Source organism: Pseudorca crassidens, chromosome 5 (assembly GCF_039906515.1).
Source record: "Pseudorca crassidens isolate mPseCra1 chromosome 5, mPseCra1.hap1, whole genome shotgun sequence".
Taxonomy (NCBI): Eukaryota; Metazoa; Chordata; class Mammalia; order Artiodactyla; family Delphinidae; genus Pseudorca; species Pseudorca crassidens.
The window spans coordinates 130,701,496-130,716,487 of record NC_090300.1 but is presented as its reverse complement, the minus strand read 5'-3'; the positions used below and the strand labels follow the sequence as shown (position 1 = coordinate 130,716,487).

General features: G+C 39.1%; 2 protein-coding genes across 7 annotated transcripts in view; one reads left to right on the top strand and one right to left on the bottom strand.

The window, feature by feature from the left end:
- The window catches only part of JAM2 (junctional adhesion molecule 2), a 407,749-nt gene that overhangs the window by 164,699 nt on the left and 228,058 nt on the right, over positions 1-14,992 (bottom strand). The window lies entirely within an intron of this gene.
- Positions 1-14,992, top strand: part of APP (amyloid beta precursor protein) — a 272,026-nt gene that overhangs the window by 248,024 nt on the left and 9,010 nt on the right. For 3 of the 6 annotated variants that reach the window (XM_067739251.1, XM_067739249.1, XM_067739247.1), the window contains 3 exons: positions 4,740-4,793; positions 11,609-11,709; positions 14,465-14,611. In XM_067739251.1, coding sequence (XP_067595352.1) covers positions 4,740-4,793; positions 11,609-11,709; positions 14,465-14,611 — 302 coding nt within the window. The remainder of the gene's footprint in view (positions 1-4,739; positions 4,794-11,608; positions 11,710-14,464; positions 14,612-14,992) is intronic. The other 3 variants (XM_067739252.1, XM_067739250.1, XM_067739248.1) reach the window with 1 other exon arrangement.

Genomic DNA, 14,992 nt, shown 5'->3' with positions numbered 1-14,992 from the left:
GCAGGGGACACAGGTTTGTGCCCCGGTCCGGGAAGATCCCATATGCCGCGGAGCGGCTGGGCTCGTGATCCATGGCCGCTGAGCCTGCGTGTCCGGAGCCTGTGCTCCGCAACGGGAGAGGCCACAACAGTGAGAGGCCCGCGTAACGCCAAAAAAAAAAAAAAAAAAAAGAGCTAATATTCTTGTTAAATAAGGGTGTTATTGACAAACAGCAAAATCTTACATAAGAGTATTGGAGGCAATAATATGTAAGATCTCAGAGCTTGAGTTCTGGTCTTCACCATCATCAGACCACCACTCCTTTTATAACATTTTGAAAAGTCTCTCTAACAATGAATCTTAAACTGAACTGACAGAGTTTGGTAGGGGAGTCAATACCATGGATGTAATTTATAGTAAGTGTTTCAACGAGTGTTCAGGCTTGACTACCAGTGGAAACAATGGCAGTCAGGTGTTTGCCCCCTTATGGATGTGACAAATACAGATGCAGACTGATACAGGGGCCCTGAATTAGTTTTTCTTTCTTCATTTTATCCAATGGTGAGCTCCAGGAAGATCTACAGTAAGAACTGTGCAGAAATGCATTGTGTTTATATATAAAGCTGAATTAGGTTTTGGACTCACATAATCGTAAATACATAAATGTCCAACAGGAATTTAGGAAGCTGTGTAGGGTGCAGGACAATTTTTATTTGTGTGGGATTGCCCTGTGCCTGCCATCTAGCATCCCCGGTCCCCAGCCACTAAAAGCCAGTAATGTCCACCCTCCTTCTCCCATCATATCAACATCCCACACTACAGAATTATGTGCATCAGAGTTTAAATTCCAGTGCTGCTACGTGATTTGGGGCAAGTCACAGAGCCTCTCGGGCTGCTTCCTAGTCTGTAAAATAAAGTTGGTAATAATTGCTAACTCAGAGACAGGGTGTGAGCATTAAATGAGATGGTATGGAAAACTCTTAGCAAAGTGCCTAGAATGTAGTAAATGTTCAGTGGTAGTTTTTTGTTGGTTGGTTGGTTTTATTTTGTTTGTTTTTAAGTAGAACCAGGATCATATTAGAGAGGTTTTACCAGCTTGTCTCAGAGAGTCACCCTAACACCCAAACAGTATATCCTTAAAATTAATGAATATAACAAGCCGTATAACAGTCCTAAAATCTTACCCTTTCTCCCCATCTTCCTCTTCTCCCTCTCCCCAGAGCCTTTTCCTTGTTAATCTTACAGACATGTGCTTGCACACAAAGCTATTGAAAATATCTAAAATTCTCAAAGGATTTCCTTTCATTGTTCATGCAACCCTTATCATCATCAGAGCTTCGAACGCTTACCAAAAATTTGTTTTTCTCAAGAACAATCAGTCAAGTCCACAGAGGGGGTCAGACACTCAAGCATTCTGTTAATTTATATTGAAAAAATAAGCATATCACAAACACAGTTTTCCAATATTTTAGGCTCTTTGACCAGCTGCGATTTGCCTTCAGGGATTGTTATTCTGTGGTTGAGCCACAAAACTGAAATGGCTAAACTGAAGTGAAGCTGTTGTTCATAAAACAGTTGTTCTCATGGATTGTGAAATCATCTGGCTGAAAGCTTTTGTGCTGATAGCATTTGTGTTTGCTCTGCATTTTCATGACTGCCTGACCAGAACAGCCTGAAGATGAGGAAGAATGCAGTGGCCACCAGAAAGTTTTTGTGGCCAGCAGTCAGCTTGTCTGTGTATATAATACATACACAAAACACTATAATATTCTTCATGAGGCACACTAGGTCTTGTAACATAGTATTGTGTAACTGCATTGTGAATTTGCCCTCTCGTACATTTTCGCTTAGCCATAAGCAGCAATGAACAAAGCACTTTAAATGGGGAAATTGAGATTAAATAATGTCTTTCATCAAACCTGCAAGCCAGGGCTTTTCAGGCCCCTCTTATCTACGAGTAAAACTGATTTCCTGCTGATTCCTCCATCACCTTAGGCCTGATGGGGAGGGGAGGCTGTGCTGGGCAGCATTTAGCTTAGAACTGGTCTATTACAAGGAATGCCAGAGCTAAGAAACTCAAAAGTCCTAGCGCTTCCATCATTTTGTTTCTCTCTTTTTATAGGGGACTATTTGATTCAGAGCTGCTGATGGCAGTAGAATAACATATTTCTGCCTATTTTAACTCTTTAAGACAATCTGTTTCTAATGTTTAACTTACTAAACAGCCAAAGTAACATGTTTTGAACACTATATTGAAGTTACTTGCTGGTTCAACTAGTAATGGTCCATTTGAAAAATTAGAAAGTATTTATTTTGGATTGGGGAGTAATGCACTCCTTTTTCTTGTCAATGTATATTCTTTTTTGCAGTGATGAAATTATCTTTTAATTATTGATGTCTGATCACTGAACACGAGTTACTTATTTTTTGAATATTTACTCATATTAAATCAGCCTCACACTGTTAAAGCAGACTGCAGTTTAGGTCACTAAAATTATTATTGTTTATCTTCCTGAAAAATATAGTTTTATTACTGTTTTCAAATAATACACGAACCTTGAAACAGAAAGGCAGAGAAATTTCTAGGAATGATCTCCTCACCCAGAATAAACTAATGACAGCTTTTTGTGGTAATATCTTTCAGACCTTTATCTATGCGCATGTGATGTGTTTCCATATTCCCTTGAGTAATTATGGAATAGGGCTTTATCATTTGTAAGGGTCTTTGGCATGTGTGTGCACATTTGAGCCCTGGAAAAACCCAGCTTCCTTGTGACAAAACAGAAACTCAGAAAGAAGGAGCTTTGCCCAAGAGCGCAGAGAAAACAAGTGGTGGCATTAAAATGGACCCTGAGACTAGCCTGACTACCACATCTTCAGTCCAAATTTAAACCACAAACTCAACTGCTTTCCCCTGAGTGGAATACAGTTTCTAATGATTTAACCATTGATGAAGGTAATCACTTTAAGTTACTTTTTTGCTCTGTGAGTTTGCTTTGGTACATTCTTACCTTTAACTGAAGCACCATTTGGGGCTCTTGTCATCAGGAAGCTCTCAAAAAGTACAACAATCCTTCAGTTAACACCATTTTATAAGGAGTAATAAAAAGTCCCTCACCATACATTGTTGCGGATGGGAAAAAGGATGAAATACAGAGAAACAGTATTGTTCAAATGTATTTGTGAGTTGCAGAAGGAAGTATGTCTTAATCTGATACACGAATAGAGTGTTACTCATCCTCACAATAGTTGTCATAGAATATTTCATAAATAGGATATTTAATAAATGGAGTTTTATAGTATTTGAGAGTTTTTGAAATGGAGTTTTAAAATTTTTGGTTCCTCATTGCAATTAGAAGATAAGTTATTATTTCTATTTTACTTGTGAAGAAACAGCCTCAGATGTGATCATTTGCCCCAAGTCGCCTGCATTGTAAATGTTGGGTTTAGATGCCTCCGCCCTCCTTTTCTCCTCTACGGTGCTGCCAGGCTGCATGATAAAGGACCAAACCACCTTTTTCTTTGGATACATCCAAATGTCTTGGTATTCTCAGCAACATTTTTTTTTCCTATTTTGTAGACTTGGCTTGCTGCCACTTTCTTCTCCCTTACTGTTCCCTGCTAACGTGTGGCATTCAAAATCGACTTGGGCTTATAATCCCATTTTTGAATGCCCGGGCTGCGTGCATCAGTAAGCTGTATGGTCTTACTGAAATTTTTGATCCAAATGCCATCCCGTCGAGCACACCTTCTCTTCCCATGGACACCTCTGCTCACTTTTCCTTACCTTCTTACTTTTATATTTCCCAGACCTTACCCAAGAGGCTTTATCCTCCCTCATGGCTTCACTGGCCCCTTGTCCATTATTTATCCTAAAAGCTTTGTTTCTTTCCCTTGCCTGTTTCTTCAAAGACCAGGGTAAGTTCAAGTTAATTTTTTCTGAGAGTCAGAAGCACTTTGGAAATACCAGCTAATGGTCAACAACAGTGGGCACTATTGTGCTGACTGCAATGTTTTCTTTGGGTCAGACCCAGAATACTCGCAAAGGAAAAATTGTGAAAGTCGACAAATATGAAAGGAAGTATTTGCACTTCACACATTTCAACTCTATGTCATCTATTAAATAGAAACCAGTCTTTAAAAATAGAGAGAGAGGGGGAGGAAACTCTGGTTTACCTCTTCTACCCTCAAACTGGGAACAAATTGGATTCGCTAAATGGCCGATTATGTGGTGAAACGTTCCTCTCCTGATAAATTCCTATTTGCATTTCTCCTGGCGATTTAATGGAGTCCTTTTGTAGTTAATTAACTGTAAAATAAAATAAGATTAAAAGAAAGATAAGATTGGATAGTTGTAAAAGGAGGTATCTTTAAGATTTTCCACTGCGCTGGGCATAATGTATTTTATTTCTAATCAAAAGCCAAGAAACTATTTCTAAATTCGCTGAGAGGAAAACCCACACTCCCAGCCCCTCTTCTTTGATGTTGCCGCGTATCTTATCCTGGTGAGCACATTTATTAGAAAACTAAGGAGTAGGATTGGCACATCAAGAGCGATAAGCCTTTTGAAGTGGTACCCCTCCCATCCTTGATGCTCAGGATTAACTCACTGTGGTTCTTTTCCAGCTGCTTTTTTTTTTTTTTTTTTTTTTATAACTTGTGTATTGCACATGCTTTTCCTTGCGCTGTGTTCAGGAGCCACGACTTACCATCTCGATTTGTCTTGTTTGCTTTCCGTGTATCTTGCTTCCTGTGCCCAGTCGAGCCTGTTGACGCCCGCCCTGCCGCCGACCGAGGACTGACCACTCGACCAGGTATATCCCGGTGACCCTCCGCCCCTCCGCATCTCGCGCTTGCACAGACGCAGCCCCTTTCTTGGGGGTCAGCCTCTCTGAATTGCAGATATGGAGAAGCAGGGTTTGAAATGACCATGGAAACCAAACTTTTTAAAACTCCCCTTTGCTTTTCCTTACACTTCATTTCCCAAGTTCCTAATTAGGCGATCAATTTTTTGCTTTCTGAGCATTCCTTTTGAAACAATAAAAAGGAGCCCTTCCAACGTTTGTTTTTTTCTTTTGATTTTCTGGTGGAGAGGGTTCTGTAGAGCCTGTTGGTCCTCAAGAATGGAAACCTACACAGATGCAGACTCTAGCTGGTGACGACCTGGTTACTGCTGGAACATCTCATTCTTTCTTTCTTGTTTGGTATCCGGATGGTCCATTTCTAACTGAACTGGGCTCAAACTTGAGTCAGTTCTTCAAGTAGACATGAGTTCCTAAAAATATCAGAATTGGAATATCTTTAGAGCCCAGAAGTATTTCCATTTTATCTTTTGTGGGTTATATATACTTATTCTTGATGAGTGTCTAAAACGCAGCTGAGGTATGTGCCTAATTTTCCATACAAGTTCTTTATTTTTTTATAGTACTTAAAATTCCCATTAACACTGATATGGACACTTCTTTTTATTTATTTTTTTTACATCTTTATTGGCGTATAATTGCTTTATAATGGTGTGTTAGTTTCTGCTTTATAACAAAATGAATCAGTTATACATATACATATATTCCCATATCTCTTCCCTCTTGCGTCTCCCTCCCTCCCACCCTCCAGTCGGTCAGAAAGCACCGAGCTGATCTCCCTGTGGACACTTCTTTTTTTGGTAGTTTCCCAAGCATTAAGAAGAAACACACTTTCACCTTCCTATGTCTCAAATTTAGCTTTAAGAATAATGTCACACCCAACAAAAGCACATACATGCCTGGTTTTGACCCCATGCACTACCTCGCCCAACTGATAAGTACCCATTGCGTTCAATGAATCAAAAAGAGAAGTTACTGAATTGACAAGTCTATATATACTCTGGGGAGATTTTACTCCCAACAGTGCAAACCTACCCATAAATGTTTTCTTCTGTATCTTCGTAATGTCCCCATGCGGTACTAGGAACAGGGCATTAACCTCATATGGAGATGTTAACACAAGGAGTTTGACCTTTGCTCCCAGGTTGAGATGCAGTCAGCAGCCGGGCCAGGAGCAGCCCCTGCCCCTCTCTGCCAGTACAGGCTCAGGTTCCATCTGCTTCCCCCCACAATCACTGACGAGAAATTCAGTGTCTGCCTTGTGGCACCTTCATGCCTCTGCGCTATAATTAACAGGGCAGCGGGGGCCGTGGAGTGACACATCTTGACAGCCAATCTCCTTGATTTTATGAATCTCTTTCTGTAGGGCTTTTCAGAGAAATTTAAATTATAGTAAGTCAGACCCAGTTTCAGCTCTTCTAACGTCTTCCTTATTGCCAGTGTCACACAAATAAATTTCAAAGAACCAGCAGTTGACACATCCCCAGCCTGCTCAGCCCACTGGTAGGGCCCAAGGCTGAGTGAGGGTCCGTTCCATTCTAACTGCAGCTGATACCAGCTTAGGTTGGTCCTTTGCCTTGGGCCTTTTTTATGGCACTTCCTACTTTATTTTTAAAGGAAGAGATGCTTTTCATCTACAAGCATGAAATGTGAATTAGAAGCGCTCATTCAACCAATTTTATTAAGTTGCTACATTGAGCACACTGGGCAATTATGTTCCTATTGAAATACCCAGGAAGAGGTAACACCACTGAAGTTGATTTTTTTCCTTTTTTAAAAAATCTAAAATGAAAAGGACTTTTCTATACATTCTTAAACAAAAACAATTTGTTTTAAGGGAAGAGCTTGAGAATACTTAGAGGTAACATACAGATGGGAAGAAGCTCCTTCTAAAGTCTTTGTTGTAACAATAGCAATAGCTCATTTTGATATTTCACAAAGACTTTCCAACTGCTTTGGAGGGTCAAAAGAAATTAAGTAATAAGGCCCCTGTTCTCAGGAGCTTGAATAGAAAGACCACACTTTGTGTATTTAGAAAGATGAGATGGAATTAGAAAGGCACGGAAATACAAAGTAACATAAACTGTAAACCACCTTGTGATGTTTGTTTGTGATTTGAGCAGATGGGACATTAACCAAGGGGTGCGTTAATCAGGGCACTTGCTGGAGATGAGCTTTAAGATAGGTTTTGGGCACATCCATTGTCAAAGAAGAGGGGAATGTTCTATACAGATAGATGAGAGAATGGCCTGGGCCAAACTTCCTTTCTTATACTATTGTAAGTCTTGGGTTCCCCAATAGAAGAGGGCCATAGTAGGGAAAGAATGCTCAGATAGGAAGTGAGGGAGATTCTAGCTAAGGTATGTTTATGAACAGTCCTATTTGCTGCGTATGTCTTAAGACATACGTATGCTCTATATTTTTGTGCTTGTAGTGAGTCTTTTGAGCATTTGGACCAGTTTCCCCCTGTGTTTTCTAGCATTACTTTCGGTTCTTCATCATCACACTTTATGAGACCACGTGTTTGAGTCTAACGTGCTCAATTATGTCATTAGATTTTCCAAACTTAGAAACCCTTTCCAGGATTGTCACATCATGTTATTCAATTGATGTCATTGTTTTTTAAATAATCACTGCTGTCACTCTGAAACAAGTAAAGAAAGGGCTTTTGTATAATCACAACTGAGGAAAATGACTTCTCCTTGACTTCCATATCTGAAATAACAGGGTACAGTAACTTCTAGAATGTAGTGTCAAGGAAGGAACACCTTTAATATCAGTGGTGATTTCTAGGGATGGTGACCATTACAGCTACTCCCCTGGGCTTATTTCTAGAGAGAAATAGACTCTGAAGGACAAGTAACACCATTTGACCAGAATAAAGGAGACAAATACAGGCATACCTCGTTTTATTGCTCTTCACAGATGTTGCATTTTTTACAAACTGAAGGTTTGCGGCAACCCTGAAGTGAGCAAGTCTATTGGCGCCATTTTCCCAAAAGCATTTGCTCACTTCATGTCTCTGTGTCACATTTTGGTAATTTCGCATTATTTCAAACTTCTTTGTTGTTATTATATTATGGTGATCTATGATAGTGATCTTTGATGTTACTATTGCAAGATTACAACTAGCTGAAGGCTTAGATGATGGTTAGCATTTTTTAGCAACAAAGCGTTTTTAATTAAGGTACACACATTGTTTTTCAGAGTAGACTACAGTATAGTGCAAACATAGCTTTTATATGCACTGGGAACCCCCCAAAAATAGTATGACTCACGTTATTGCAATATTCACTTTATTGCAATGGTCTGAAACTAAACCTGCAGTATCTCTGAGCTATGTCTGTACATTAGCAGACTCTTCACAGGGTGGAAAACTTACCCTTTCCACTATAATTTTAACCACGCTTCTCCAGTCGTAATAAAGGAAACCAGATCCTTTGAGAAAGGTTTCCTGAAGGACATGCTTTCCTTCTTCAAATGAACATACTTCCCTTCTTACTGAGAGCCTGGTGTCAGAGCTTAGAGTGGAATCAGGACAACTCGGAAAATGCATGTGGTAAAACTGTAAGTGAAGGTCCCTGCGATTTATTTAAAACTTCTCATCACATATCACTATATGCAGTTTCAGCTTATTATCAGTGACATTTTCCTGGTGCAAGCTTATTAATTTTTTCCCCTTTTTAATGACATTTGCTTAATATATAGAAAGGCTTTTCAGTGAATGACTATACATGCTGTACAAAAATGAACTAGGGAGAGCTCTTTCCTCTGAGTCCTGCAAACTATTGTGCTATAATTAATTATCTGTTGTTCTGACTTGCTACAGGAATTTGAAATTTTTTGACTATTAAAAGTAATCTTTGTGTCCTTTCAGAAAGAGTGTGGGTTTTTCCAGAAGGAAAGACTATTCAAGAGAGTGTTCTTAAGATCTCAGAAATATGATTTTAACTATTGCACTGTTAGATCCCGATGACAGAAAGAGGGTAAGGTATAAAGAAATCACTTTGGTTCTAAAGGGACCTCAGATTTAAAAGGGTTTGTAGAAAGATAAAAGTATACAACTAATGAGAAATAAAAGTGTCATTAGTGTCACAGCCCAATAAACATTTGTATCAGGAAGATTAGAGGTCAGAATAGGATGAAACTTATTAGAAAATGCTCATCATTTTAAAGCAAAAACATAAATAAGAATAGAGAGCCCTACAGCTCTTGGGATGGGGTTAGGAATCGGGACAGTCAGTGAGTGGACCAGTTAAAAGATGAGAGAGAATGGAAAACTGTCCCGCTTTGATTGTGCTTCTGTCTTTCATGTGTATATTAAACAGGATGGTCTTTTGTTAAAGGAAAGGCAAGTCCAAATCAGGTGAAGATGAGAAAACAAGGCACTAGCCCTTTGTAATAGTTATCTATTACTATGCAATAAATAACCCCATAACTTAGCAACTTAAAAACAAACATTTACCTTCTTATAATGAATTTCAAGGATTTCAAACATGGTTTAGCTGGGTGCTTCAGGCTCAGGGTCTCTCAGGAGGTTGCAGTCAAGACATCTACCACAGCTGCAATCATCTGAGGGCTTGAAGTTTGGCTAGGGCTGGTGGGTCTTCTTCCAAGATGGCGCACTCACATGCTGTTGGCAGGAGACCTCAGTACCTCACCATGTGAACTTTTGAGTGTCCTCACAACATGGCAGCTGGCTTTCCCCAGACTAAGTGATCCAGGAGAGAGAATACAAAGGAAGCTGCCTGGTATGACCCAGTCTCAGAAGTCATACCCCATCACTTTTGCCATATTCTAACAGTAGAAGCAAGTCACTATATCAGGTCTACACCTGAGGAAAAGGGAATTAAATCCCACCTCTTTTGTGTGTGTGTGTGTGTGTGTGTGTGGTACGTGGGCCTCTCACTGCTGTGGCCTCTCCCATTGCGGAGCAGAGGCTCCGGATGTGCAGGCTCAGCGGCCATGGCTCACGGGCCCAGCCGCTCCGCAGCATGTGGGATCTTCCCGGACCGGGGCACGAACCCGTGTCCCCTGCATCGGTAGGCAGACTCGACCACTGCACCACCAGGGAAGCCCAATCCCACCTCTTGCTGGGAGGAGCATCCACAAATTTGTGGATATATTTTTAAACTACCACACTTCTCTACTCAAGTCCAAGTTCTTATAAATCATGGGCTGGGAGAACTTGAGGGTAAGATCGTAGAACCCCTCTCCCTGATCTTTGTGGACTTGGAAGATAGGGATAAGAAAATGTAGTTGTGACAAGCCGAAGGGAGAGAAGACAGCATCACAATCTACATGCCGGGTGGAGACTGACATTGATCTTGGGTCCATTTTCACGTAGGTTATTAAATGGAAGCTTTCTGAATAGTTGACCAAGAATCAGTGATATGTCACAACCAGCGTGGGTTCCCTGGATCTTGTAAAATTATCCTCGTTTCTCTTTGTGTAGACTGTGCTGTTAGACTGGCACGTCATACGCTGTGGACATTGCTTTTCAATTTCAGCAAGATGTGTAACAAGGTTCACAGCACCTTGTAGACAAGATGTAAGAGTTGATAGACCCAAAGCAGGAAATCAGGTCCCATGGGAGCTGAAGGAACTTGGTAACATGTAGCCCAAGTAAGAGAAGAATCAGCAGGAACATGATGCCTCTCCTTGGGTGTCTGATCTGTTCAAGGCTACAGTGCAGAAGGGGGATTTAGGCTTGCTCTATGTTGAACAGAGTGGAAGTTATAAGGAAACTGATTTTAGCTTAATGTAAGAAAGGCCATTCTAGTAGACAAAGCTGTCCAAAAATGGAGGCAAACTGATAATTCGTCTCTGTTTAAGTAGAGCTGAGAGTTTACCCCTGGGTGGGAACACCAGAGAAGAGATGATTTTAGAAGCCATTCTCATCCTAAAATTCTGACTTTTGATATTTAAATGCTGCAACGTGGAAACGATATTTATACTTTGTAATTTCACCTTTTGTTTTAAAAATTACTTTGCGTTTTGATTTTAAGCTTCAAATTACTATCTGAAAAATTAAATTCATTATAACAATTAGTGTAAGAATCATATAGCAATTTATAGAGAAGGAAGAGTTAGCATGTTAGAAATTGTTAGTCCCACAGAAGCATTTTTCAAACATTATGTACTGCAGTTCTTTATTCAGCAGATGAACCATTTACATTATGTATCTATAACTAAATCACTTAACTAAATAAATGATATGATTTTTACAGTGCTTCACTGCATAGATGCATGAACATAATTTATTTGTAATTGGAACAAAGTCCTAAAGTAGCAGTTTTGTTCTGCCAGGTAATTAATGCTCATTTTTAAAGCCTTTTATTATTTTTTCTGAAGGAATGAGAGCACATGGAAAAAGACATATAATAGGCTAAACAATAAGCACCTAAAGCAAGCGAGTATATTCTAGGAGCAAATCCTTTCCAGCCTCCCAACTAGCATTTAACTTCTGTCTTTTTCCCCATTTAAAAAAAAAAAAAAAATTATAGCATGTGTTTAAAGGCAATAGAAGCCTGAAGTGCAAATTTCTTTAATCTTTAATTTATTTTTGTTTAAAATAGGTAGTGGTTAAGGATTTAAATATAGGGTGTCATTTTCTGGAAGAAAGTCATTAATCCATTTTCCTCTAACTTCAGGCCTAGAAAGAAGTTTCTGGTAGGCTTTGTGTTGTAATGTTATTGTTTATAGATAAAACAAATGGACTGGCCTGCGTATTTTGATTATGGTATAATGCTTATGGTATCATGCAGGTTCGGGGTTGACAAATATCAAGACGGAAGAGATTTCGGAAGTGAAGATGGATGCAGAGTTCCGACATGATTCAGGATATGAAGTTCATCATCAAAAATTGGTACGTGACATAATCTACCTCTTCAGGCCACTCTGTCTTGTCAAATGACTTTCGTTCCTCTTGGGTCAGAAATCCAGTCAAGGAAAAGATTAAAACGAAAATAAAACACTTGTCTATAGGATCATCATGAAAACGTGAAGAAAAGAAAAAGAGGCTCTTTATATAGTAGTTCTTTAGGTCTAGAAAGCAGCTGAGCCCACGTTGGGCTTAAAGTGGAATTACTTTGTATTCTAGCAGCCATTTTAATAAACTTCCTGTCTGTTTTCTAGGAAATCAGGTTTATAATAGGCTTGTGTGAAGGATGGAAATCTCAGATAAAACACGTGTAAACACTGCTTGGGTTCACAGAACAGCTTCACGGCCGCTGGCTTAATTTCACATTTGTAAACTCTTCCCCTGGGCTTCGTCGTCTCTCTCTCACCCCTCCTTTCTTTCCCCTCCCCACATTTTAAATTTTTCCTCGGGAGTGGGATGGTTGGGACTCCCTGGAGGTAGGTAGAGGGGTAGGTGAGCCAGACTGCATTATGTTCCCAGCAGTGTGTTCAGCAGAAGGCTTGGGCAAGAAAGACTGTGGCTTCCTTTTCAGACAAAATTACCCTTTTTCCCCCCAAATGTTAGAATTGGAGTAAATCAAAAGGCACCCATCTCCCTTAAGGTTACATAAAAACCTTTACCGAAAGCTTCAGATAAATCAGTCCTGCATTATGTTAGGGGTCCTCCCATCTTAAGAGTAAATAAGCCCAGCAAGTGGCTTAAACTAATAAAGAAGACAATTTTGTTGCACATTCAGTATTGAACAAAAGTGGTAATCAAATTCTGAAATCAGTAATAATACTTGAGAAGGACTCTCTCAGGCACTTACTTTGTTTTTGTTTGTGTGTGTGTATACATGTGTTTTTCCCTTTCAAGGAGAAACTGTCTTTCCACTATTCATAAATAAAATTTGCAGATCCAAGTATTAAACTCCAACAGAAACCCCTATAAAGTATAGTGTATGCCTCTTTTCATTCTAAACAATTGAGGCAAGTTCAAAATTGACTTGAGATTCAGATTTGCATTTTAACTCCCATAATCTTTTTGATAAAAGCACAGGGAACTTTTTGAAGTGCGGTTTTCGTTGGCAAGTTAATCCAGTGTCAGTTATTATAGAATCAGGGGCACTCTTGATCTGGCTGATGCTGAAGAGGTTAATAACAACTTGTGGAATCTGTTGAGGATTTGGAAGCTGGTGGGGCAGAGAGCTGAAGATTAATGTGTGGATTTGCGTTTTCTGGTGCCTGTGTCATAAAAGCCCATCTCCGCAATTACACTAACTCCTGTAATATGACCGTGACTAATGGCAGAAGCAGCAATTGAGAGAATCAGCTCCCTCTATTGAACTAGTTGATGAAATAATGTACTATAATTAGTGCAATAAATGTTACAGAATTACAGTATTTTCTTAAAGACATAGGAAGATGTCCAGACTTGCATTCATTTCTGATTACCTCATACTTTTATCGTTAGCTAATTAATGATTTGCTTTTTATAAATATGTTGAGTGAGCATATTTGTTTAGAAAGGGGTATAATTATGAACAGTTTCTAATTTTGTTGCAGATATACCATAAGTAAAACTCTTAGAAGTTTGTTTTATTTGCTGTACTTCATGTTGCCTTTTCAGACTGCTAGGATGTTAGTTCTAGCCATGACAGTCAGTCATTTTACTGTCTTGAGATTATACTAAAAGAATTATTTAGGGAGCTGTTTTTATTAATTTACATAGCAAATGTGGTATATGTTCAGTAGTAGTTGGGCCAGATGATCTGTCATAAGATCATCTCCTTACATAAAAAATGATAAAAGTGGCAGTGTGTTTTTATAATTCCATTCAAGTAAAGTTGAAAAAATAATGACTTGCATTTATAAACAGTATGCAGGAATGTAGTGTAATAAATTTATCACTGAGTAAATTTCTTCTTTACAGTATTCTCTAAATTCTTTTCATGTTTAACACAAATAAACATCAAGAATAAAACAACATTTTTAGTTGAGTTGCCAGGGACAACATAGTAAGAAAGCATGTGTTAATGTGTGGCTATTAAAATTCCTATCTTGTTGCCTACTACTTCTTTTTGAAATAAGTGCCTTTTAAGCATTATGCTTCTCAAGGTTAATTAGTGTCTTGCTGAATTATTGTGGCTGAAAGTAGGTAACAAGATGCCTTTTTTCTTCTGTTTAATGCCTTTGTTTCAGAATGCTTGTTCCTATGTATTTAAAATGCCCCTCTAAGGAAATGAGGGCATCTATAGTTTGGAAAAGCACCTAAGGCATAGTGGTCATGCGTCAGGTCTCCCAATTTAAACCTGCCGTGACTGGGAAAATACTGACCTCCTTTCATAATCACGATCCGTGCCTTTCCAGTGTTTGATAGATCCGAGAGCTGCCGTCCCCCTCTTACAGAATGTTCCATCTGTCAAAGCGTTTCAGGTCCCTGCAGGCTTCTGTTTTGCCTTTCTAGAGACGTGTGGGGGATGGAGCGAAGTGGACTTCCTAAAACTGGGGAAGCCACATGTTGTACATCATTCTCTAGACTACAGATGTCATTCTTAGTAAGTAGAATGTGGGTTTTTTTTTCAAGTACGCACCAAATAATTGAGTGACCAACAACTCAAACTTACGGCATAAAATATATACTGAATATACTGAAACTTTTCACATACCTCATCCAGATATCTCCCGCAATTACAATCCTTTCTCTTGCATTTGTTTTCCAGGTGTTCTTTGCAGAAGATGTGGGTTCAAACAAAGGTGCAATCATTGGACTCATGGTGGGCGGTGTTGTCATAGCAACAGTGATTGTCATCACCCTGGTGATGCTAAAGAAGAAACAGTACACGTCCATCCATCATGGTGTGGTGGAGGTAGGTAAACGTGGCTGCATGTTTGCAGGTGGGAGTTAAAGACTATGAAGAAAATCTTGCTGAGTGTTAGACGAAGAATCATCCAAGTATCTCTTTGAACAAACAATCCATATTGCTGCTCAAGTTGCAGCTATTTTCTTGCTTCTGGTTTTTATTCATTCCAACTTATAACTACTGTGATCGAGACATTGGGGATATATGCTGCTATCTCAACTTCTTATAATTTGTATTGAAATATCAAAATAATACTAATGGTAATGCCTGGCTTACGGATATTGTGATTACAGATATTGTGATTACAGACATTTAAAAGAAAAAATAACAGCAGAAGTCACAAATGAAAAAAAGGAAGTGGAAGCCTGCTTTAAAAAAAAAAAAATT